General features: G+C 46.4%; 1 protein-coding gene across 5 annotated transcripts in view; it reads right to left on the bottom strand.

Moving 5' to 3' along the window:
- BRPF3 (bromodomain and PHD finger containing 3) overlaps positions 1–26,794 on the bottom strand; it is a 253,523-nt gene that overhangs the window by 88,754 nt on the left and 137,975 nt on the right. For all 5 annotated transcript variants that reach the window (XM_044288215.1, XM_044288216.1, XM_044288217.1 and 2 more), the window contains one exon: positions 7,869–8,000. In XM_044288215.1, coding sequence (XP_044144150.1) covers positions 7,869–8,000 — 132 coding nt within the window. The remainder of the gene's footprint in view (positions 1–7,868; positions 8,001–26,794) is intronic.

The following is a 26,794-nucleotide window of genomic DNA, read 5'->3' as shown; positions in this document are numbered from 1 at the left end:
AAAAATCATGTTTTAGTGTTTCCATAGTCTAAGAGCCATAGTTTTTTTCAGTTTTGGGGCGATTATCTTGGGTAGGGTATGATTTTTGCGGGATGAGATGACGGTTTGATTGTTACAATTTTGGAGTACATACAACTTTTTTGATCACTTTTATTAACTTTTTTGGGAAGTAAGGTGGGCAAAATTTCAATTTCATCATAGTTTTTAATTTTTTATTTTTATGGCGTTCACCGTTTGGGTAAAGTAACATGACCGTTTTATAGATCAGGTCGTTACGGACGCGGCGATACCAAACATGTGTAGGGAATTTAATTTTTTTTATTTTTAATCAGTGATAAAGTAAAAATCAAAAAACACATTTATTTTCACTTTTTTTCACTTTCTTTTTGACCCAGACCCACTTGGTTCTTGAAGATCCAGTGGGTCTGATGTCTGTATAATACAGTACAGTACAATATATAGTACTTTACTGTATTTTACACTTTGTCTGAACAGATCTATGCCTTTCAGCACAGATCTGTTCAGCACCATGGACAGCAGGATGCCTGAGAAGGCGTCCTGTTGCCATGGGAACCTTCCCCGTCTGCTCAGTTATGGTCAGAACTGCGCAGACGGGGAAGGGTAAGGACGGGGCTCTGGGGGGGCTGCCTGGGAGCTCTCTCCCTCTCCATTCGGGGGGCTGCAAAGGCACAGCAGCCCCCCGATGGGAGAGGGAGGGAGCTCCCTGCGCTGTTAACCTTTTCCATACAGCGGTCCGTACGGACCGCGGTATGGAAAGGGTTAAACGGCTGACATCGCATCACCGATGTCAGCCGTTTATACCAGGGTGCCAGCAATGTGCTGGCACCCTGGTATACCCACTAGAAACCAACGATTATTCAAGGGGAGGCGGGCGGGGGATCGCGATCCCGCCTACCGCACCGCCCGCCTCCCGCACCGCCCGCAACCCTCCCCCTGCACCTCCCACCGTGCTCAAATAACTCAGGGGTGCAGGGGGGAGGGATGCAGCAACATTTTTGGAATCCTAAAGTTTCTGATCCCCGCGGTCCCTATCAGAAACTGCAGAAATCGCAGCAAACCGCAGGTCTGAATTGACCTGCGGTTTGCCGCGATCGCCGACATGGGGGGGTCACGGGACCCCCCCGCGCATTTAGCCTAGGTGCCTGCTCAATGATTTGAGCAGGCACCGCGTTCCGATCACTGCCAGCCGCACGGCAGTGATCAGAAAATACACAGGGCGTACATGTACGCCCTGTGTCCTTAAGTACCAGGGCACAAGGGCGTACCTGTACGCCCCATGTCCTTAAGAGGTTAAGACTAGGATCGGCCGCACCGAACATTCTTTTTTGGGGCCCACAAAGAGGTTCGAGTCGAACCACTTGAAATCGGTCCGCCAGAGGCACAGGGAAGAGGACTCCCTTGTCCAGCAGGGTGTGAACGGCTGCGGAGAAGGTGGTTGAACCCACGGGGTCCCGCGGAGAACGGGACCGAAAGAAAAGATCCAGAGGATACAATTTCGAGCGCCCAGGCATCAGAGATGCGAGCCCGCCAGACGTCCCTGAAAAGGAGAAGGAGGCCCCCGCTTTCCCCACCCAGGCGGAGGCAAAGACCGGTCTGAGGGCGGAATCCGAGGAAGCAAAGATGTCCTTGGAGAGGGACTCCATACAACGGTGGAATGAAGTGAGGAACCGTCTGCTACAGGAATGGCCACAGGAGGGTCAACCTTAGGCGAGGACGCCCATGTGGCAACACAATCCACTGGAAATGGATAACATATGTCCAGCTTTTTGACAGAGGTAAAGGAGGGATCAGGGCGCGCCCAAGCTTTAGAGACCACTGAAGAAAAAAGTTGGCGTGGAGAGAAAAAACCTTGGACGCCTGTTTGGAGCGGAAAAAGGACACGCCGGCCTGATCATGTATCTTAAAGGTATCACGAATGTTGGTGATGAGGTAACCCACTGCGGAGGCTAGTTTAGACGGTAGTGCCGAGTCCATATCCCAATCCGAAGGATCTGTCTCAGAGGGCGTGTCCAGATGAGAGGCCCCACTGAGTCCGCACACGTGGCGGGGAGAGAGACACATCTGAGGAGGATTCGCACTCTGTCCTGGAGCGCTTCTGAGAGTGCTGGGCCCTGGAGGATTCGCTTTGTGCAAATGAATCAGTGAGGGCGGCAGAAGCGGTAGAGCCAGAGGGTGCGACAGGAGGTGTGGCAGCCTGCGGGGTAGGCAGTTTATCTACCAGGCAGCCTACTATGTGGGTGAGACTTTCCATGGCCTGGGACAGGAATGCGGCCCAGTCAGGCGGACCAGAGGGAACAGGGAGTGGCACGTCCGGTGGCGGACCCTGCATTGGGGCCTGGCATGCAGAACAATGCGGATCGGATTGCCCACGTGGAAATGGTTCTTTACAGGCGCTACAGGCATGATACCAGGGTTTAGAGGCCCCTGTGGGGTCTGACATGTCGGTGATGGGGGGTAATATAACCCAGGAAGAAAGGCCTAAACCCAGGCTAGGGCCACTGTGCTGGGAGGGGGTTAAAAGTCCTACCAGAAGTCAAGAGGAAAAAACTAGGAGCAGCAGGAGTGGTAGCACCGAGCCTTCTCTGTGCAGTTCTGGATGATGGAGGTGGCAGCGGTGGTGTGCTCATGCGGTCACAGATGCGGATGTAACAGGAGCGCTGGAAGAATAGGCTCCACCCCCACTGCTGGGAAGTGCCGCGCTTGCGCGGCCAAAGTTAACCCCTGAAGTGCTGCAGGGAGCCCCACGCAGGCAAGCGCCGGGGCTGCGGTGCCGAAGTAAGAGAGCCAGCCCGCCGGAAGACTCAGCGGAACTGTGGAGGGGGACGCTCGACCGCCGCAGGAGGGGGCTGTTGGTTGAGCGCTGAGGCCGGAGCTCTACAGCGCCTCCCTCCTGGAGTGTGGGGCTCACTATATTGTAAAGACAATGGGAAACATTATAAGGTGCCGGCCAGTGGAAGGTCCCAGGAAGTGCTCCCTTTTCGTTTAAAATCTGCTGCCGCCAGTTTAAGAGAGGAGAGGGGGGGGAGGTCTGGGCTCCATCCGCCTCTCACCGTCCTGCAGTCTTCACCCTCAGTCCATTCCAGCAGGGTCGTCCCTTCAGCGACTGGCACCGCAGTGGCAGTATGCTGGAAGAGGGACTTTGTGTGCGGGCAACCCTTACGCTGGCGGGCTGCATGGGAGCTAGGCTGCCCTGGTCCACCTTGTCTTCTGTGGGGGAGGCAGCAGCAGTGCGGATGACCGGCACTGGCGCAACTCAAGCCCAGGGAGAAACAGAGAGGTCCAGGCATCTCTGTTGTCGCTGAGAAAAATAAGAAGTCTGCATTAAAATAAAATGAAAAATAGAAAATAAAAATTAAGGAGAAAAAAGAGGGAGTGTCTTGCCTCCTTGGACACCAAGCAAAAACTGGTAGTCTCTCTCTCCATGCTGAGGTTATAGCTGCTGGAGGAGGAGCTTAACAGTTTTCACTTAGTGTCACGCCTCCTAGGGAGCTGAGCTATACCCAAGGTCTCCTGTGTTCCCCCAAGGAAATGGGCGAGAAAATGTGTTTTTGTGTTGCTATATTCTGAAAGTAAATTTTTTTTTTGGGGGGGGGGGGGGGCGATTGTCTTAAGTAGGGGCTCCTTTTTTTGCTGGCTGAGATGACTGATTGGTACCATTTTGGGGTACATACAACTTTTTGATTGCTTGGTATTACACCATAAAATGGCTTTTGGTGCTTTTTTTGTTTAGTTATTTATTTTTTTACAGCGTTCACCTATCATGTCTATTTTTCTTCCCCCCTTAATTTTATACAATTTTATATGACTTAGTTATGGGAAAAAACGTGCTGTGGGTCTTGCAGCCTGCCTGTGAGAACCCAGGGGCCAGGTCTCACAGGATTCCGTAGAAGGAAAGTCCCAATGCCTGTGGAAGGCTTCAGGCTACCTTCCCGGCCATCAGGTTCCCGTTATCATAGTGCTGGGACCCAATGTGGACAGGGAGCACCACCATCCACAAACCCTGTAATTTTCCACAGTCAGCGCTGACCACAACATACACTGGCATCGGTGTATTCACCGATGCTGGCAGATACAGCAAGCTGGCAGATACAGCTGTCAGGAACAGTTTCTGCACCCTGCATGATCAGAGCACTGTACAGCGATGGGGCTTAGTCACATCCCGTGTGTCTAAGGTTTACAGGAAACCTGTCACTATGAGAATGCAAAATAATCTGCAGGCAGGTAAATTAGATTCATCATGATGTATCAGGTGCCAGATTACCTTTAAAGGTAACCTGTTATGTTGCCTTTAAACTTGTATTTCATTTATTTAAATCCCAGCTCATTCTGGGCTTTGAAGTCAAGGAGGCAGTCCTATCAGTGACTGACAGCTATCTGTGTATACACAGTCACACAGGGAAGGCTGACAATCACTGATAGGACCACCTCCTTGACTGTAAAACCCAGAATGAACAGAGATTTAAATAAGTAATCTGTCACCAGATACATCATTATGAATCCAACTTAATGATCTTGGTCCTATTTCAACATATGGCCCCATGTATAAATTAGCATTATTTCATTTTATGATAATTAGCCCCTAGCTAATGCTAAGAATGCTTCATTTCATTACCTGCTGATCACCCACCACTTTGACTGACATAACCAAGCAGTGAAGATATACTCATGCCTGACCCTGAAGTCTCAAGGCAGCGTGTTCGGCGCATGCGCTGTACAGGGATGAAGCGCATGCTGGTCTCCCGCCTTGTACAGAGCATGTTCCAAATGCGCTGCTGTTAGACTTCAGGGCCAGGCGTGAGTACATCTTCACTGTCTGGCCCTGTCAGTCAAAGTGGTGGGGGAGCGGCAGAGAATGAAAAGGACAAGAGTCTCAGATGCAATGTCACCGCCTTGATGCACCCAGGGACTAATTAGCATAAAACGAAAATGCTGATTTCTACACAATAGGCCTCGTATTGAAATAGGACCAACACCATTACAAAGTACTGATGTGTGCACATTTCACATGCAAGTTGGATTTATAATCATGTATCAGGCGACAAATTCCCTTTCAGCTGACCATACACATAAATTGCAAGCTGGCTGACCCCAGAAACAGTTAACCATCTTATGTTTAATAGGCTCTTGTTTCTCCCTTGAAAGTAGATGTCGGGGGAGAGAAGGATCAGGCTGCTGGATTTCAACATGAACAACGGTTTTGTTTGTGCAAGATAGGTCATCATCAGAGATGCCTAGCAGGGGCTAACTCCATTCTCCTGATTAAGAACACATGCACACTTAGCCAAGCTCAGATGGTGGTGGGGGGCTCAGAAGAGAGAGATATTGGCCAAACATGCGTTCTTAGGTGTATAGATGGCCTTCGTTCTTAGGTGTATAGATGGCCTTGTGATAAAGCAATAATCTCTTTGGTTTAGTCAACTTCAGATGATTCAACACATGTCTGTACTGAGAGTCACATCAGTATCCTGATAAGCTGCATCGCTTATAAGGAGTCAGTCTAGCCCTGTACCTTTAAATCTCAAACACTTTTACTAAATTATACTGTTCTCCAGTATAGGAGTTCAAGATACCTTTAAATCAAAGGGTACATTGAAATTAATAAAGTGAGTAAAATAAATAATAAATTGTGATTTTCAGCAGGTAGCCTTGCATATTTCAAATATCCTCTTATTGCGACTCTTACTGTTGTTCAAGATACCAGCTCACTGAGCAATTTGAAGGGTTTTTCTGGGTTCACAATATTGATGACCTATCCTTATGATAGGCCATCAGTATCAAAGCAATGGTGGGGTCTGGCCTTCAGCATTGCAGCTTTGTCCCATTTAGAGTTGTTGCGATACCAATTTTTTGATTCGGTTTCGATACCATGAAAAAGTATTGCGATACTCGATACCATTCGATACCACGCGAAAAAAATAAACAAAAAAAGCCACGTGCATTCCTCATTTTTAAAAATGGCGAATCGCGCAGTTTTTATTTTATTTTTTCTGTTCCGGCATTCACCACCTAGATTTTTTTTTTATATATTTTAATAGTTTGGACTTTTCTGACGTGGCGATGTAATATGTTTATTATTTAAATATTTTATATGTGAAATTGGGACAAGGGGGTGATTTATACTTCATATTTTAGTGTTTTTTGTTTGTTTTTTTTACACTTTTTATTTAATGACTATTTCCCCCTTAGGGGCTAGAACCTGGGATCTTTCATCCCTTTTCCTATTCAGCCTGATAGATCTCTATCAGGGTGAATAGGACTCCACACTGTCCCTGCTGCTCTGTGCACACAGCATCAGGGATGTTACCATGGCAACCAGGGCTTCTGTAGCGTCCTGGCTGCCATGGTAACCGATCGGAGCCCCAGGCTTACACAGCTGGGGCTCCGATCAGAAGCTGCCACTGCACCACCAATGAGGGGGGGGGGGGGGGGAGAGAGGTCCCTGTGGCCACTGCCACCAATGATTTTAATACTGGGGGGTTGAGAGGGGCCGGCACACTGTGCCACCAATGATTTTAATGGGATGGGTGGGTTGAGGGGGGGGGAAATGATAACTACCTCTTTATACAGGAGGCGGGTACTGGCAGATCAGCGGCAGTTAACTGCCGCTGATCGCAGCTCCCTGTCAGAGGCAGGGTGCCGGCAATGCGATTCTGCTGCCGGCACCCGCCTCCTGTATGTGTTAAAGACTGACTACTGTATATGAGTCCAGACTTTCACTATCAGGCCACACAGAGCGGCGCCCAGCAATGTCCCAGCACTCACCATTAGTCCTGGGCGCCGCTCCGTTCGCCCGCAGTGCCCCATTACTGTCTCCTGTCCTGCTCCACATGCTGCTGATTACTATCGGAGCGATGGGAGGAGACATCAGATTCACTAGTGGGCGTTCCTTCTCCCTGGCTGTAGCGCTGTCCAATCGCAGCGCAGGGAGAAGGAACGCCTACTAGTGAAGCTGATGTCTCCTCCCATCGCTCCGATAGTAATCAGCAGCATGTGGAGCAGGAGAGGAGACAGTAATGGGGCACTGCGGGCGAACGGAGCGGCGCCCAGGACTAATGGTGAGTGCTGGGGCATCGCTGGGCGCAGCTCTGTGTTGAAATAATCCTATCATTGGTGGCGCAGTGCGCCCGCCCCTCCTCCGCCCCTCTCTTCTCATTGCCGGCGCCGCCCCTCCTCCGCCCCTCGCTTCTCATTGCCGCCCCTCCTCCGCCCCTCGCTTCTCATTGCCGCCCCTCCTCCGCCCCTCGCTTCTCATTGCCGCCCCTCCTCCGCCCCTCGCTTCTCATTGGTGGCAGCGGCAGCAGCAGCAGCACAGGGGGAGGGAGGACAGCTTCCTTCTCCCCGTGCTGCTGAGAGAGAACATGAGCGCGCCGATAGCAGCGCGCTCATGTTCAGAGATACTAGACTGCGCAGAAGCGCAGCCCAGTATCGAAAAAAACGGAAATCCCGGTATCGTATCGATACCGGGACAAAAGTATCGATTGGGTATCGAAATTTCGATACCCGCAACAACCCTAGTCCCATTCAAAGCTACTATACCCGACACAGCTGCTACTAAAGGGCACATTACACAGGCCGAGAATGGAAAAGATCATCGCTAACGGGCGTTCATAGCAGCGCTTGTTAGCAATTATTTGTCGGTGTAAATATACCACTGATTACCGGATGAACAAGCGAAACGCTCATTGATTGGGTAATTGGATAGTTTGTGCAGCACAAACATTTTCTAGTTCTCCAGGTGGCAGATGTGTGAACCTGTGTACAATGATGGCCTAAGCTAAGAACAAACAATCAATATGTGTAAGCCACAGAACCCATTTAATTCTGTATTTAAAAAAACTCTCACTTACTTGTTCTCTTTTCAGCTTCTCTCTCTTGCGAATTAGTTCTGTTAGCAATCTAGCTCTCTCAAGATCATGTCGAAGTTTTTGCCAATACTTTATTGCCTCCTTAACTGATGAAGACTTAGAATTATTTTCTTTCTGCAGAATAATGCAAGGCACGTCAGACAGTTCATAGTATATATAAATATAGTTTGCTATAGAAACTTTATGAAAATATACTACAATCTGACTTCAATTTACTTTAAATAGAAAATGTTAGATCTCCCTACTTATCTTTTCTGAAGCATCCTCATCACAATTCTGCACTGTGCCATTCCTCTGTTTTTCCTCCTAGAAATTTAGGATTATATTGGCAACTGAAGCCCATAAACTGATCCAGTTGTATAAATATTTTAGGCCTCATGTACAAGTGACCATGTCCATATTTCAGTTAGCAAAAAAACATAACTTCTATATGCATTGTGTATTTTTCACAATTACGGACAAGAAGAGGACCTGCACTAAAAATGCGGAGCGCCACAGTAATCTGCAAAAATTATCGATGTGTTCAGGCCTCATAGAAATGCATAGGTCAGTGTTCTATCTGCAAATAAATGCAGGTACAGATGAAAAATATGGTGCAGTCGGAGTAGGAGTCAAGGTGTCAGAGGAAATTTTGGGTACCTGGAGTCGGCAAAAAATGAACCGACTCCTACTAGATTTAAATTGGAATAAAAAAACTAAAAGCAAGTTTAAATGTCCCAATTCACAAAAAGTTATAATTAATTACCATATTTTTCGCCCTATAAGACGCAACGGCCATAAGACGCACCTAGGTTTTTGAGGAGGAGAATAAGAAAAAAAAAATGTAAACCAAAAGGTGTGCTTTTGGTGGGTTTTGAACTAATGGCACTGTTATGAGAGCATATGTGGATGGCACTGTTATGGGGGCATATGTGGATGGCACTGTTATGGGGGATCATCATGGGGGCTTCTGTGGATTGCACTGTTATGGGGGCATCTGTGGATAACACATATATAGCATCTTATCTTATGTGTCATTCACAGATCCCCCCCATAACAGTGTACCTGTGTAGTGAATGGGGGCCGGCATCTGTTTCTGTAATGGCAGCAGGGCCCGATGCCTGCTTCATTCATAAAGTCGGTGGAGCAGGCGCGTGACGCAGTGAGCTACGCTACGAGCGCCCACCCGGCCTCCTGACTGCCAAGAAGTAAGTAGTACAGCGCTAGATTTGAGATGATTGGAATACTTTAACAATACCCACAAGTTAGATATGATTACCGTATACTACAGTGAGCGGGGCGCGGTGTAGTAGAATACAGTGACTGCACCAGGCCCTGCTGCCATTACAGAAACAGATGCCGGCCCCCAGCCCCTCCTCCCTCTCAGCCTATTAACCGGACAGTTGCAGCTAGGGATGGGCGATATAGACGATATAGGCGATATAAATTTGTGCCACGATATGGATTTTGAGCATATCGCCTATATCGCCATGATCGCGCTCTCTGCGCGAACCATCTTCTCCTGAGCCGGCACAGAGGAGAAGGAGAGAGTCCCTCCCTCCCCACTGTGTGCGGCTGCCGCTGACCACCAATGACAAAAGAGGAGGGGAGGGACTGACAGTAAATCATTGAGTTTTCACGATCTCAGTGAGCACATGAAAACTCAAATCCGATGGTATATTCTAACCCCCAGGCGTTCCCATGGTGACAGGGACGCTTGCCTGGGGGTTAGAATATACAGGGCCACGCCGCTGACAGTAGAACATTTAAAAACTAATCAGTAAACTAATCAGTAACTTTATTAATTGGTGATGTCTTTACTGTATACCTTACTCCGTCTTAGCTCCGGTAACAGCAGGCAGTGCGGGCGGGCGGCGCTCACTCACTGACGTCACGCGCCTGCTCCTCCCACTAGGCGGCACAAGCGCGTGACGTCAGTGAGTGAGCGCCGCTCCCCGCACTGCCTGCTGTTATTGGAGCTAAGACCTAGTAAGGTATACAGTAAAGACATCACCAATTAATAAAGTTACTGATTAGTTTTTTAATGTATTCCTGTGAGCGTTGGGGGAGGTGGGGATCTGTGGATGGCACCGTTTAGGGGAGGGGGGGAGATCTGTGGATGGCACCGTTTAGGGAAGGGGGGGGGGGGAATCTGTGGATGGCACCGTTTAGGGGAAGGGGGGGGGGATCTGTGGATGGCACCGTTTGGGGGGGGGGGGTCTGTGGATGGCACCGTTTAGGGGAGGGGGGGGGATCTGTGGATGGCACCGTTTAGGGAGGGGGGGGATCTGTGGATGGCACCGTTTAGGGGAGGGGGGGGATCTGTGGATGGCACCGTTTAGGGGAGGGGGGGATCTGTGGATGGCACCGTTTAGGGGAGGGGGGGGATCTGTGGATGGCACCGTTTAGGGGAGGGGGGGATCTGTGGATGGCACCGTTTAGGGGAGGGCGGGGATCTGTGGATGGCACCGTTTAGGGAAGGGGAATCAGCTCCCTGCTGTTCTGTGCACAAAGCACAGGGAGAGGGTAAAGTCCTATTCACTCTAATAGCCCTTAACCGCCTCCGGACCGCCTAACGCAGATGTGCGGTCCGGAGGCGGCAGCGCTGCGCACGACGCATATACGCGTCATCTCGCGAGATGACGCGCTATGCGGCCCGCGCATGCGCAGTTCGGGCCGGCATTTCGTAGAGGACTATTTCGTCATCAGCTTGCCAGCCAATGATCGCGGCTGGCAAGCTGATGATTTTCAAAAAATCCAATCAGAGAGCCAGATAACAGATCATATTTGTAAATATGATCTGTTATATGGCTGCCTGCTCCTCTGCTGGTTCTTTTTGTCGGTTGGATCCAGCAGAAGGAGCAGGCTACACAGTGAGTACACCAACACTACACTCTTAGCCCCAGATCACCCCCCTGAACCCCAATTAACCCTTTGTCAATCACTAGTGAAAGGAAAAAAGTGATCAGTGTAAACTGTCACTTTTTTTTTTCACTGGTATTGACCGTTAGGTTTTAGGTAAAGTTTAGGCCCCTTGGTTAGGTAGTTAGCGATCAGTTAGCGCCCAGCCCACCGCACCGCAGTCCGTTATTCGCTGATTAGCGTATCGCTAATCAGCATTTGTACTTTTATAGTATCTGGAAGTGATCAAAACTGATCACGGTCAGATCTATAATTGTATTAGTGTCACTTTAGTTCGCCCTCCACCCAAAACGCAGTGTTTGCCCGATCAGGCCTGATCGGTTGCCCACACGTGCGTTCACCCACGCCCGCCCAACCGCAGTGACAAAAAATTTTTTGGGGGATCACTGCACAATCACTTTACACGCACTGCGGCGATAAAAAAAAAATCAGTTTTGATATTTTTTATCAACCGCAGCGGCCTCCGGTACTTCGCTAGCCTCCCCTTTGTAAGACAGGCTTGCTTTTTTTTTCTTGGGTAGTCTCAGGGAATACCCCTAATTTAGTTGCCCAAAATGTCAAACAGGGGGTATTCTTCTGAATTGGCCTACAGGCTTCTGACCCAGTCGGATGAGGAATGGGAACCCTCATCTGATTTATCCAGCGGGTCAGAATACGAACCTGTAGAAAGCAGTGGCTCTCTGACCCAAAGTTCGGACGAGGAGGCTGAGGTCCCTGATAGCACCAGGCGTACCCGGCCCCGTGTCGCTAGACCGCAGGTTGCGCAGGATCCGCTTCAAGAGCAGCAGAGTGGGGCTGGTGCTGTCGGATTACGTGGTGAGGCATACACCAGCAGCCCAGCCCTCCCTGGACCTAGTACCAGCACTGCCGTACAACCTGGTGAAGTAGCGAGCACCAGAAGGGCAGTTGAAGCTGGTACGGTGGCACGTGCAGTAGTGACGCCGTCGCAGCCACCGCAAAGACGTGCCCGTAGAGCCCCTAGAATCCCAGAGGTGCTGGCAAACCCTGATTGGCAGTCCCCAACTTCAGCCGCACCTGTAGTTTTCCCTTTCACTGCCCAGTCTGGAGTTCGGGTTGAGACAGCTCAGATCGATTCGGCCCTGGGATTTTTTGAGCTGTTCTTGAGCTGTTCTCTTAGACATAGTTGTGGCCGAAACAAACAGGTATGCCACACAATTTATCACCGCTAACCCGGGAAGCTTTTATGCCCAACCTTTCCAGTGGAAACCAGTCCAAGTTTCCGAAATTAAAACTTTTCTGGGCCTCCTCCTCAACATGGGTCTAACTAAAAAGCATGAATTGCGGTCATATTGGTCCACGAACCCAATTCATCACATGCCCATATTCTCAGCTGCTATGTGCAGGGCACGTTTTGAGGCCATCCTGCGTTTCCTGCACTTTAGTGACAACACCGCCTCCCGTCCCAGAGGCCACCCTGCTTTTGACCGGCTCCACAAAATTCGGCCCCTCATAGACCATTGCAACCAGAAATTTGCAGATTTGTATACCCCAGAGCAAAACATCTGCGTAGACGAGTCCCTGATACATATGGGGTCAAATTGTATAAGCTCTGTGAAAGGGCCACAGGCTATACCCACAAATTTCAGATCTATGAGGGAAAAGATCAGACCCTGGAGCCGGTCGGTTGCCCTGACTACCTGGGGAGCAGTGGGAAGACAGTTTGGGACTTGGTGTCACCCTTATTCGGCAAGGGGTACCATCTTTATGTGGACAATTTTTACACAAGTGTGGCCCTCTTTAGGCATTTGTTTCTAGAACGGATTGGCGCCTGTGGTACCGCGCGGGCTTCCCCCAACGGCTCGTTACCACCCATCTTGCAAGGGGGCAGAGGGCCGCACTGTGTAACGAAGAACTGCTCGCGGTGAAATGGAGAGACAAGCGTGACGTTTACATGCTCTCCTTCATTCACGCAGACACAACAATACAAATTGAGCGAGCAACCCGTGTCATTGAAAAGCCCCTCTCAGTCCACGACTATAATTTGCTCATGGGAGGGGTGGACTTCAATGACCAGATGTTGTCTCCGTATTTAGTTTCCCGCAGAACCAGACGCTGGTATAAGAAGGTGTCTGTATATTTAATTCAATTGGCTCTGTATAATAGTTTTGTTCTCTACAGTAAGGCTGGGAACTGGATCCTTCCTCAAATTTCAGGAAGAGATCATCGAGAACCTCCTGTACCCAGGAGGTTCCGTGGCACCTTGGTCAAATGCCAACTTTGTATAAAAAAAAAATGGGAAAAGTTGTCTTTTGCCAAGATATTTCTCTCACCCAGCATGGGTATATGTAAAATGACACCCCAAAACACATTCCCCAACTTCTCCTGAGTACGGCGATACCAGATGTGTCAAACTTTTTTGCAGCCAAGGTGGGCAAAGGGGCACATATTCCAAAGTGCACCTTTCGGATTTCACCGGTCATTTTTTACACATTTTGATTGCAAAGTACTTCTCACACATTTGGGCCCCTAAATTGCCAGGGCAGTATAACTAAGCCACAAGTGACTCCATTTTGGAAAGAAGACACCCAAGGTATTCTGTGAGGGGCATGGTGAGTTCCTAGAATTTTTTATTTTTTTGTCGCAAGTTAGTGGAATATGAGACTTTGTAAGAAAAAATAAAAAAATAAAAATCATCATCATTTTCCGCTAACTTGTGACAAAAAATAAAAAGTTCTATGAACTCACTATGCCCATCAGCGAATACCTTAGGGTGTCTACTTTCCGAAATGGGGTCATTTGTGGGGTTTTTCTACTGTTTGGGCATTGTAGAACCTCAGGAATCATGACAGGTGCTCAGAAAGTCAGAGCTGTTTCAAAAAGCGGAAATTCACATTTTTGTACCATAGTGTTTAAACGCTATAACTTTTACCCAAACCATTTTTTTTTTTATCAAAGACATGTAGAACAATAAATTTGGTGAAAAATTTATATATGGATGTCGTTTTTTTTGCAAAATTTTACAGCTGAAAGTGAAAAATGACTTTTTTTGAAAAAAAATCGTTAAATTTCGATTAATAACAAAAAAAAGTAAAAATGTCAGCAGCAATGAAATACCACCAAATGAAAGCTCTATTAGTGAGAAGAAAAGGAGGTAAAATTCATTTGGGTGGTAAGTTGCATGACCGAGCGATAAACGGTGAAAGTAGTGTAGTGCTGAAGTGTAAAAAGTGCTCTGGTCATGAAGGGGGTTTCAGCTAGCGGGGTTGAAGTGGTTAAGGAGGCTAATAGTTATTAAATAAAAAGTGAAAAAAAAAAGTTTAAACACGCCCCCCCAAATATAGAAAACAATATATTGCGATATATATCGCATATCGCACATGCTTAAAATTATATCGCAATATACAAACCGGATTCCAAAAAAGTTGGGACACTATACAAATCATGAATAAAAACTGAATGCAATGATGTAGACGTGCCAACTTCTAATATTTTATTCAGAATAGAACATAAATCACGGAACAAAAGTTTAAACTGAGAAAATGTACCATTTTAAGGGAAAAATATGTTGAATCAGAATTTCATGGTGTCAACAAATCCCCAAAAAGTTGGGACATGGCCATTTTCACCACTGTGTGGCATCTCCCCTTCTTCTTACAACACTCAACAGAAGTCTGGGGACCGAGGAGACCAGTTTCTCAAGTTTAGACATAGGAATGCTCTCCCATTCTTGTCTAATTCAGGCCTCTAACTGTTCAATCGTCTTGGGCCTTCTTTGTTGCACCTTCCTCTTTATGATGCGCCAAATGTTCTCTATAGGTGAAAGATCTGGACTGCAGACTGGCCATTTCAGTACCCGGATCCTTCTCCTACGCAGCCATGATGTTGTGATTGATGCAGAATGTGGTCTGGCATTGTCTTGTTGAAAAATGCAGGGTCTTCCCTGAAAGAGATGATGTCTGGATGGGAGCATATGTTGTTCTAGAACCTGAATATATTTTTCTGCATTGATGGTGCCTTTCCAGACATGCAAGCTGCCCATGCCACACGCACTCATGTAACCCCATACCAGGCTTCTGAACTGAGCGTTGATAACAACTTGGGTTGTCCTTGTCCTCTTTGGTCCGGATGACATGGCGTCCCAGATTTCCAAAAAGAACTTTGAATCGTGACTCGTCTGACCACAGAACAGTCTTCCATTTTGCCACACTCCATTTTAAATTATCCCTGGCCCAGTGAAAACGCCTGAGCTTGTGGATCTTGCTTAGAAATGGCTTCTTCTTTGCACTGTAGAGTTTCAGCTGGCAACGGCGGATGGCACGGTGGATTGTGTTCACTGACAATGGTTTCTGGAAGTATTCCTGAGCCCATTCAGCGATTTCCTTTATAGTAGCATTCCTGTTTGTGGTGCAGTGTCGTTTAAGGGCCCGGAGATCACGGGCATCCAGTATGGTTTTACGGCTTTGACCCTTACGCACAGAGATTGTTCCAGATTCTCTGAATCTTCGGATGATGTTATGCACAGTTGATGATGATAGATGCAAAGTCTTTGCAATTTTTCGCTGGGTAACACCTTTCTGATATTGCTCCACTATCTTTCTGCGCAACATTGTGGGAATTGGTGATCGTCTACCCATCTTGGCTTCTGAGAGACACTGCCACTCTGAGAAGCTCTTTTTATAACCAATCATGTTGCCAATTGACCTAATTAGTGTTAATTGGTCTTCCAGCTCTTCGTTATGCTCAAATTTACTTTTTCCAGCCTCTTATTGCTACTTGTCCCAACTTTTTGGGGATTTATGGACACCGTGAAAATTTGAATCAACGCATTTTTCCTTTAAAATGATACATTTACTCGGATTAAACGTTTGATCTGTCATCTACGTTCTATTACAAATAAAATATTGATGTTTGCCATCTCCACATCATTGCATTCAGTTTTTATTCACAATTTGTTTAGTGTCCCAACTTTTTGGGAATCCGGTTTGTAGATTTTAGGCCATATCGCCCACCCCTAGGTGCAGCATTCGCCCCATAAGACGCACTGCTATTTTTCCCCCACTTTTGCGAAAAATACGGTACTTCTCTACTGTAAGAATAAAGGCCAATACATGCAGTGTGTCACATTAACGCAAAACGAACATTTTAAGTGACCGTGAAGAAGCATGCTTTTCATATGCTTTACTATATGGCACGCAACGCACAGTTAAGGAGCGGCAATACTTATACCTTCCATTGTGTTGTGTTCCGCTGTTACAGGGAACGCAACGCTCATGGTTAACCTAGCCTCTCACTGATAACTGATTAAGTAAATATGTTTTTTTGCAGGACTAGACACTTGTATAATTGAAGGGAATGGATAGTCAATAGTTCAAGACTGAAGCTGTAAACCATTTGAAAAACTGCTGTCATTCAGCTAAGGCTATAAAAACTTGTAAACTCAGATTGTTAGCTTAAACTTTAAACATTACTATGGGATTCTACTAGGGAAATAATGTTTTACAATAAATGCCCCTTCCCCTGCCCCTTCTTGGATCCTCCCACTACCCTATCTTCAGCAGAAGATCAGCAGACAAAGGAGAAGGCAGCAGCTTCCTAGCCAGTAGTTCTGTGGTAATGACATGTATGTTGCCTTTCTTTCTTTCAAGGAATGTATAAAATACATTTGCATATTAAATACAGAGGAGTCGGAACATGTATCTACCGACTCCACAGCCCTGTGCAGGAGTCCTTACACAAATGTGAAGTGTTGATTATCTTAAACAGCTCCAGCAATGGCTGACTTATAACATGTTGAAGGCAGTCGCAGGTGACCTCACCAGCATATACTTTCAGTCTGGGGATGTCCTTCTCTGTAGTTTATATTTAGTATGAGGCACCAACACATACAAATGGTCTGTACTCTAGCTACTCTAAGTCCAGGGACTTGAATCTGGGAACAGTAGGATATTCCAGTACAGCAGATATTAAAAATATGCCCAAAAAATACCTTGCCAGAGAGGGAGGTGAAAAAGGATAAAACCTGTTAAAAATAACCGTTCAGCCTCCGCTCCGCTCAGCAGGCGGACACCTGAACGCTGCTTGCACCGTTCGGGTGTCCACCTGGCCGTGCAGAGGCAAACTGATCCGTCCAGACTTACAATGTAAGTCAATGGGGACGGATCCATTTGAAGATGCCACAATATGGCTCAATCTTCAAACGGATCCGTCCCCCATTGACTTTCAATGTAAAAGTCTGGACGGATCCGCTTAGGCTAATTTCACACTTAGCCATTTTTTGCCAATATAATGCAGACGGATCCGTTCTGAACGGAGCCACCGTCTGCATTAATATGAGTGGATCCGTTCAGAACGGATCCGATAGAACGCTAGTGTGAAAGTAGCCTAACCAGCGCACTCTGGTATTGCACTCACAGCAGCTCTGGGGGAAGTCTGTCAAGTCATACTGCCATTAGGTATTAGGTTCAAGTAGGGTTGCGCAAAATCAAAAATATTCAGACAATAACAATATTAAGAAATTTATTGCGATAAATACCCATTTAACCACTTCAGCCCCGCTAGCTGAAACCCCCTTCATGACCAGAGCACTTTTTACACTTCGGCACTACACTCCTTTCACCGTTTATCGCTCGGTCATGCAACTTACCACCCAAATGAATTTTACCTCCTTTTCTTCTCACTAATAGAGCTTTCATTTGGTGGTATTTTATTGCTGCTGACATTTTTACTTTTTTTGTTATTAATCAAAATGTAACGATTTTTTTGCCAAAAAATTACATTTTTCACTTTCAGCTGTAAAATTTTGCAAAAAAAAAACGACATCCATATATAAATTTTTCGCCAAATTTATTGTTCTACATGTCTTTGATAAAAAAAAAAAAAAAAAAGTTTGGGCAAAAGTTATAGCGTTTACACACTATGGTACAAAAATGTGAATTTCCGCTTTTTGAAACAGCTCTGATTTTCTGAGCACCTGTCATGATTCCTGAGGTTCTACAATGCCCAAACAGTAGAAAAACCCCACAAATGACCCCATTTCGGAAAGTAGACACCCTAAGGTATTCGCTGATGGGCATAGTGAGTTCATAGAACTTTTTATTTTTTGTCACAAGTTAGCGGAAAATGATGATGATTTTTTTTACTCAGGAGAAGTTGGGGAATGTGTTTTGGGGTGTCATTTTACATATACCCATGCTGGGTGAGAGAAATATCTTGGCAAAAGACAACTTTTCCCTTTTTTTTATACAAAGTTGGCATTTGACCAAGATATTTTTCTCACCCAGCATGGGTATATGTAAAATGACACCCCAAAACACATTCCCCAACTTCTCCTGAGTACGGCGATACCAGATGTGTCACACTTTTTTGCTGCCAAGGTGGGCAAAGGGGCACATATTCCAAAGTGCACCTTTCGGATTTTGCAGGCCATTTTTTACAGATTTTGATTGCAAGGTACTTCTCACACATTTGGGCCCCTAAATTGCCAGGGCAGTATAACTACGCCACAAGTGACCCCATTTTGGAAAGAAGACACCCCAAGGTATTCCGTGAGGGGCACTGCGAGTTCCTAGAATTTTTTTTTTTTTGTCACAAGTTAGCGGAAAATGATGATTTTTTTTTTCTCTTTTTTCCTTACAAAGTCTCATATTCCACTAACTTGCGACAAAAAAATAAAAAATTCTAGGAACTCGCCATGCCCCTAACGTATCTGTTACTGCAGAGGATAAAATATCGTCTTGCAGCGCCGCATACACCGACTTGCGTGTAATCTGACAGCAGCGCAATGCTTTTGTCAGAATGCACATCAGTGCTGCAGCTAATCGATCGGTTGGTCCACCTGGAAGGTAAAAAAAGAAAAAAACAGGCCGCAACGCAATAATTTTATTAACTTTGCAACAGAACATATAAACTTTAACTTTTTTAATTGAACATTAACCTTTTTGCTTACTGGTGTTTTTTTTTTTTTTTTTTTTTACTACCTTTATAGAACAAACCTCTCCTTCCCCATGGGTCAATGTGCAAAGCGCAAATCGCCCAAAGATGTGGCGAAGTGCGTTATGCACTTTGTCCCATGTGAAAGGAGACGTTTGCAGCAGCAGTGAGTGAATGGGCCCTAATAGCCCTGTGTGCCTGTCCTGGTGAGATGCAATCCCTATGCTAGGTGTACCTGTGTGTGGTACTTCCGGGAAACACTCTCCAAAGCATAGGGCAGGGTGGTCAGGACAGTCAGGAGAGAAATAGCGGGTGTCACGCCTTATTCCACTCCTGCTACAGACACGACATCTTTTTCGGGGTGACGGTTGGGTTGAGGTACCAGGAACGACATTGGGGAAATGTCGCTCGTGTAGACGGCTAACTACACTGGTGGATGGGGCCACGGAACCTCCTGGGTACAGGAGGTTCTCGATGATCTCTTCCTGAAATTTGAGGAAGGATCCAGTTCTCCCAGCCTTACTGTAGAGAACAAAACTATTGTACAGAGCCAATTGAATTAAATATACAGACACCTTCTTATACCAGCGTCTGGTTCTGCGGGAAACGAAATACGGAGACAACATCTGGTCATTGAAGTCCTCCCCTCCCATGTGAAGGTTATAGTCGTGTAATGACACCGGTTGCTCGCTCAATTTGTATTGTCGTGTCTGCGTGAATGGAGGAGAGCATGTAAACGTCACGCTTGTCTCTCCATTTCACCGCGAGCAGTTCTTCGTTACACAGTGCGGCCCTCTGCCCCCTTGCAAGATGGGTGGTAACGAGCCGTTGGGGGAAGCCCGCGCGACTAGTTCGCGCGGTACCACAGGCGCCAATCCGTTCTAGAAACAAATGCCTAAAGAGGCCCACACTTGTGTAAAAATTGTCCACATAAAGATGGTACCCCTTGCCGAATAAGGGTGACACCAAGTCCCAAACTGTCTTCCCACTGCTCCCCAGGTAGTCAGGGCAACCGACCGGCTCCAGGGTCTGATCTTTTCCCTCATAGATCCAAAATTTGTGGGTATAGCCTGTGGCCCTTTCACAGAGCTTATACAATTTGACCCCATACCGGGCGCGCTTGCTTGGGATGTATTGTTTGAAGCCAAGGCGCCCGGTAAAATGTATCAGGGACTCGTCTACGCAGATGTTTTGCTCTGGGGTATACAAATCTGCAAATTTCTGGTTGAAATGGTCTATGAGGGGCCGAATTTTGTGGAGCCGGTCAAAAGCAGGGTGGCCTCTGGGACGGGAGGCGGTGTTGTCACTAAAGTGCAGGAAACGCAGGATGGCCTCAAAACGTGCCCTGGACATAGGAGCAGAGAACATGGGCATGTGATGAATCGGGTTCGTGGACCAATATGACCGCAATTCATGCTTTTTTGTCAGGCCCATGTTGAGGAGGAGGCCCAGAAAAGTTTTAATTTCGGAAACTTGGACTGGTTTCCACCGGAAAGGCTGGGCATAAAAGCTTCCCGGGTTAGCGGTGATAAATTGTGTGGCATACCTGTTTGTTTCGGCCACAACTATGTCTAAGAGCTCCGCAGTCAAGAAACGCTCAAAAAATCCCAGGGCCGAACCGATCTGAGCTGTCTCAACCGAACTCCAGACTGGGCAGTGAAAGGGAAAACTACAGGTGCGGCTGAAGTTGGGGACTGCCAATCAGGGTTTGCCAGCACCTCTGGGATTCTAGGGGCTCTACGGGCACGTCTTTGCGGTGGCTGCGACGGGGTCACTACTGCACGTGCCACCGTACCAGCTTCAACTGTCCTTCTGGTGCTCGCTACTTCACCAGGTTGTATGGCAGTGCTGGTACTAGGTCCAGGGAGGGCTGGGCTGCTGGTGTATGCCTCACCACGTAATCCGACAGCACCAACCCCACTCTGCTGCTCTTGAAGCGGATCCTGCGCAACCTGTGGTCTAGCGACACGGGGCCGGGTACGCCTGGTGGTATCAGGGACCTCAGTCTCCTCGTCCGAACTTTGGGTCAGAGAGCCACTGCTTTCTACAGGTTTGTGTTCTGACCCGCTGGATTCATCAGATGAGGGTTCCCACTCCTCATCCGACTGGGTCAGAAGCCTGTAGGCCTCTTCAGAGGAATACCCCCTGTTTGACATTTTGGGCAACTAAATTTAGGGGTATTCCCTGAGACTACCCAAGAAAAAAAAAGCAAGCCTGTCTTACAAAGGGGAGGCTAGCGAAGTACCGGAGGCCGCTGCGGTTGATAAAAAATATCAAAACTGATTTTTTTATCGCCGCAGTGCGTGTAAAGTGATTGTGCAGTGATCCAAAAAAAATTTTTTTTTGTCACTGCGGTGGGGCGGGCGTGGGCGAACGCACGTGTGGGCGACCGATCAGGCCTGATCGGGCAAACACTGCATTTTGGGTGGAGGGCGAACTAAAGTGACACTAGTACTATTATAGATCTGACCGTGATCAGTTTTGATCACTTCCAGATACTATAAAAGTACAAATGCTGATCAGCGATACGCTAATCAGCGAAAAACGGACTGCGGCGCGGTGGGCTGGGCGCTAACTGATCGCTAACTACCTAACCAAGGGGCCTAAACTATACCTAAAACCTAATGGTCAATACCAGTGAAAAAAAAAAGTGACAGTTTACACTGATCACTTTTTTCCTTTCACTAATGATTGACGGGGGCGATCAAAGGGGTGATCAAAGGGTTAATTAGGGTTCAGGGGGGTGATCTGGGGGTAGTATGTGTAGTGTTGGTGTACTCACTGTGAAGCCTGCTCCTCTGCTGGATCCAACCGACGAAAAGAACAGTATAACTTCTGATGTCAGTGGGCGGAGACATGAATATGGGGAGGTAGGAGGAGCCGGGGGCGGCCGCTGCAGGCAGTAATGTGGTTGTGAGGACTGTTATGGAGGGGCGGGCGGACACAGATTTAGAAGCTGTCAGTGCACATGTGACATCACAAAATACAGCATTTTTTAGGAAACAGTGATATCGCCATATCACTGTTTCTTAATACCACGGTATATTGCTGACACCAGTTTACCGCTTAACCCTAAGTTCAAGTGGCCGCCGACATAAAACATGCCAAACAACTGAAGGAGGATTATAGAGCCGCAAATTTCGAGACAGATCAGAACCCAGTTTGTTAAACCATGTCAACTGGTTTCAGAAGGGAACTTGTGGATTTATATGGGGGGGGGGGGGGGGGGGGTAATGGTGGGTAGGGAGGGTCTGATATGAGACTGGGGGGGTCTGATTTGAGGCTGGGGAAGGTATGATCTTAAACTGATCTGAGGCTGATGTAGGCTGGTCTGATAGGAGACTGGTGGGGAGCAGATCTGAGGCTGAGAAAGGGACAAAGGCAGGGACAGTTGCAAAGGAAGAGGCAGGGAAGAGTGAAAGCTGGGTGAACCCCTCTCCGGACCCCTGGGATTAGCTTGGCTGCCATTAATGCCAAATAAAGAACTAAATACATAACATTCTGAACTTAAAAATTAAACTATGTTTGGTCAAAATGGCACCTGTACCATATGTACACCATTTTGTGCTGCAAAATTACAGCACTCTAGATGTTTTTTTAATTAAACTGCAATTTATGTAACTTACCCCTAAGTCAATTATATGTTTGACTAAATATAGTTGTCAAATTTTCAAGTTGAGAATTTTATATGGCCTGCGAACAATGTTACAAATATGAAAAATATTTGAATGGTCACTTTTTGATATACAGGTGAAACTCGAAAAATGTAAAAATCGTGCAAAAAGTCTAGGGCTGCAACGATTAATTGACGTTATCAATAATATTCGATAACGGGATTTGTTTTCAACAAATCCCGTTATCGAATAATCGGTAAAAGAAGATGCAGTGATTTAAAGTAAAAGTTACTGCCGGTTAAGGAATACTGCTGTGAGCGGCGGGGCCAGGGCTGTTTTGGGGAGGGGAATCTGTGTATGGCACTGTTATGGGGAGGGGAATCTGTGGAGGACACTGCTATGGGGGAGATCTGTGGATGACACATATAGCATAAGATGCTATATAGTGTCATCCATCCCCCCATAGCATAGTCATCCACATATCCACAAATCATTAGCTGCAGCCCTAAAATAGTCCATTTATTTCAGTAATGCAAATTAAAAGGAATTGCATTAATGCAGCTTAAAATTAGAATTTCATGAAAAGGTTCAATATTCTAGGTAAAGTGTCACACTCTAGTCAGCCAATTAATCCATACCCCCTGAGCAAAGGGTACCTCTAAATTGTAACTTTGGGGTTTCATAAGCTATAAGCCATAATCATCCAAATTATAACAAATAAAGGCTTGAAATATCTTGCTTTCATGTAAGGCTACTTTTGTATTATCTGTAACATAGCCAAGATGGATCCGCCTTGAACACCATTGAAAGTCAATGGAGGACAGATCAGTTTTCTATTGTGCCATAGAAAACGGATCCGTCCCCATGACTTACATTGTGTGTCAGAACGGATCCGTTTGGCTGAGTTTCATCAGACGGACACAAAAACTCTGCAAGCAGCGTTTTGGTGTCCGCCTCCAAAGCGGAATGGAGATGGAACGGAGGCAAACTGATGCATTCTGAGCAGATCATTATCCATTTAGAATGCATTAAGGGAAAAACTGATCCGTTTTGGACCGCTTGTGAGAGCCCTGTAACAGAAACAAACGGAAAGCCAAAACACCAGTGTGAAAGTAGCCTAATGAGTCTATCTCATATGTCAGTTTCACCTTCTAAGTCTACTTTCACACTGCCGTTTTGGTTTGCGTTTCGGAGATCCATTCAGGGCTCTCACAAGCGGTCCAAAACGGATCAGTTCTGCCCTAATGCATTCTGAATGGATAAGGATCCGCTCAGAATGCATCAGTTTGGCTCCGTTCTGCCTTCATTGCGCTTCCTATACAAGTGTGTGTGTGGTCGGGGGATTGCCAATCCCCCCATTCTTGTACAACCCCTTTAGCAAAGTGTCTAAAATCACTTTTGAATACTTTGAGTGGTGTGCGTTTCTAAAACTGGATAATTTATGGGAGGATTCAATTATGTAAGCCCCTCAAGATCACTTCAGACCTAAACTGGTCTTTAAAAAGTCATCAGTTCTAGTGCATCCACTGCCAGCTAAAGGGGTATTAAGACCAGCATCTAAAATAGCAGTCTTAATAAATGAACCACTTCATATTTTTTATAAATAAAAGTTTAAACATATCAACATAAATTTTCCACTAACATGAAAAAAAGATGTCACCAATAAACAATCTTAGGCCTCCTGCACACAACCGTTTTTTTTCCCCGTTTACTGGACGTTTTTTGCGTTCTGTATACGGAACCATTCATTTCAATGGTTCCGCAAAAAGAACGGAATGTACTCCGTATGCATTCCATATTTCAGTTTTTCCGCTCCGTTGAAAGATAGAACATGTCCTATTATTGCCCGCTAATCACGTTCCTTGGTTCCATTCAAGTCAATGTGTCAGCAACAAAAAACGGATCACATATGGAAATGCATCTGTATGTCTTCCGTATCCGTTCCGTTTTTGCGGAACCATCATAGTAACATAAGGCCGAAAAAAGACATTTGTCCATCCAGTTCGGCCTGTTATCCTGCAAGTTGATCCAGAGGAAGGCAAAAAAAAAAACTGAGGTAGAAGCCAATTTTCCCCACTTTAGGGGAATTAAAAATTCCTTCCCGACTCCAATCAGAATAACTCCCTGGATCAACGACCCCTCTCTAGAAGCTATAGCGTGTAATATTATTACACTCCAGAAATACATCCAGGCCCCTCTTGAATTCCTTTATTGTACTCTAAAGTGAGGAAAATTGGCTTCTACCTCACAGGTTTTTTTTTGCCTTCCTCTGGATCAACTTGCAGGATGACAGGCCGAACTGGATGGACAAATGTCTTTTTTCGGCCTTATGTACTATGTTACTCACCATCACCACCTCCTCAGGCAGAGAGTTCCATAGTCTCACTGCTCTGACCGATCTTTTTTCTAAAGTGAATAGCCCTAATTATGATAATCTTTCAGGGTACTGTAGTTGCCCCATTCCAGTTATTACTTTAGTTGCCCTCCTCTGGACCTTCTCCAGCTCTGCTATGTCTGCCTTGTTTACAAGAGCCCAGAACTGTACACAGTACTCCATGTGTGGTCTGACTAGCGAATTGTAAAGTGGTAGGACTATGTTCTTATCACGGGCATCTATGCCCCTTCTGATGCAACCCATTATCTTATTGGCCTTGGCAGCAGCTGCCCGACACTGGTTTCTGCAGCTTAGTTTGCTGTTTATTAAAATTCCTAGATCCTTTTCCATGTCAGTGTTACCGAGTGTTTTACCATTTAGTATGTACGGGTGACTTGCATTATGCCTTCCCATGTGCATAACTTTACATTTGTCAGTGTTAAACCTCATCTGCCACTTAAACCATCTATTGAAAATTTTATGCCCAGCGCAATTTTTTTCTATGCAATTACTGTATACTGTATAAGCCATACGGAAAAACGGAAATGCAACGGAAACAAAAAAACATAACAATGGATTCGTGAAAAAAGCAAAACACTGAAAAAGCCATACGGTCGTGTGCAGGAGGCCTTAGGATACTTTCACACTTGCAAAGTTTTCCGGTATTGAGTTCCATCACAGGGGTTCAATACCGGAAAAAAACGCTTCAGTTTTATCCCAATGCATTATGAATGGACAGCATTCTGTTCAGTATGCATCAGGATGTCTTCAGTTTAGTCACTGCTACGGTATTTGGCCGGAGAAAATACTGCATCACCGAACACTTGCTGGAATGCCGGCATTAATTTCCATTGCAATGTACAGTATTAGGCCTCTTTCACATGGGCGAGATTTCACGCGGGAGCAATGCGTGAGGTGAACACATTGCACCCGCACTGAATCCAGACCCATTCATTTCTATGGGGCTGTGCACACGAGCTGTGATTTTCATGCAATCACTTGTGCGTTGCGTGAAAATCTTTGTCAAAAAAGGGTTATTTAACCAGAATCCAATAAAAAGAATAGACAAAATATAACAATCTCTTTATTTTTCTAGCTCCACTCCTGTCCTATATCACAACTGCAGACCATAAAAATAGACATGTATTCTTCTCTTTGCTGCAGCAATATCTTGCTAGTGGTGGTGAGTAGGGATGAGCGAACACGAACTGTATAGTTCGGGTTCGTACCGAATTTTGGGGTGTCCGTGACACGGACCCGAACCCGGACATTTTCGTAAAACTCCGGGTTCGGGTTCGATGTTCGTCGCTTTCTTGGCGCTTTTGTGACGCTTTCTTGGTGCTTTTTTAAAGGCTGCAAAGCAGCCAATCAACAAGCGTCATACTACTTGCCCCAAGAGGCCGTCACAGCCATGCCTACTATTGGCATGGCTGTGATTGGCCAGAGCACCATGTGACCCAGCCTCTATTTAAGCTGGAGTCACATAGCGCCGCCCGTCACTCTGCTCTGATTAGCGTAGGGAGAGGTTGCAGCTGCGACAGTAGGGCGAGATTAACTCCTCCAAAGGACTTGATTAATCGATCGATCTGCAGCTGTGCATCATTGAGCTGCTGAAATTCAATTGCTCACTGTTTTTAGGCTGCCCAGACCGTTTGTCAGTCACTTTTTTCTGGGGTGATCGGTGGCCATTTTGTGTCTTGTGGTGCGCCAGCACAAGCTGCGACCAAGTGCATTTAACCCTCAATGGTGTAGTTGTTTTTTGGCTAAAGCCTACATCAGGGTGAAGCTGTCACACCAAGTGCATTTAACCAGCAATAGTCTGTTAATTTTTTGGCCATATACTACATCAGGGGCAAGCTGCGCCCGTCACCAAGTGCATTTAACCCTCAGTAGTGTGGTTGGTCAAGCTGTCACACCAAGTGCATTTAACCAGCAATAGTCTGTTAATTTTTTGGCCATATACTACATCAGGGGCAAGCTGCGCCTGTCACCAAGTGTATTTAACCCTCAGTAGTGTGGTTGGTCAAGCTGTCACACCAAGTGCATTTAACCAGCAATAGTGTGGTTATTTTTTGGCCATATCCCAGTCTAATTCTGTCAGTAAATCCATACCGGTCACTCAGCGCCTA

Source organism: Bufo gargarizans, chromosome 3 (genome assembly GCF_014858855.1).
Source record: "Bufo gargarizans isolate SCDJY-AF-19 chromosome 3, ASM1485885v1, whole genome shotgun sequence".
Taxonomy (NCBI): Eukaryota; Metazoa; Chordata; class Amphibia; order Anura; family Bufonidae; genus Bufo; species Bufo gargarizans.
This window is presented reverse-complemented; position numbering and strand designations above follow the sequence as displayed.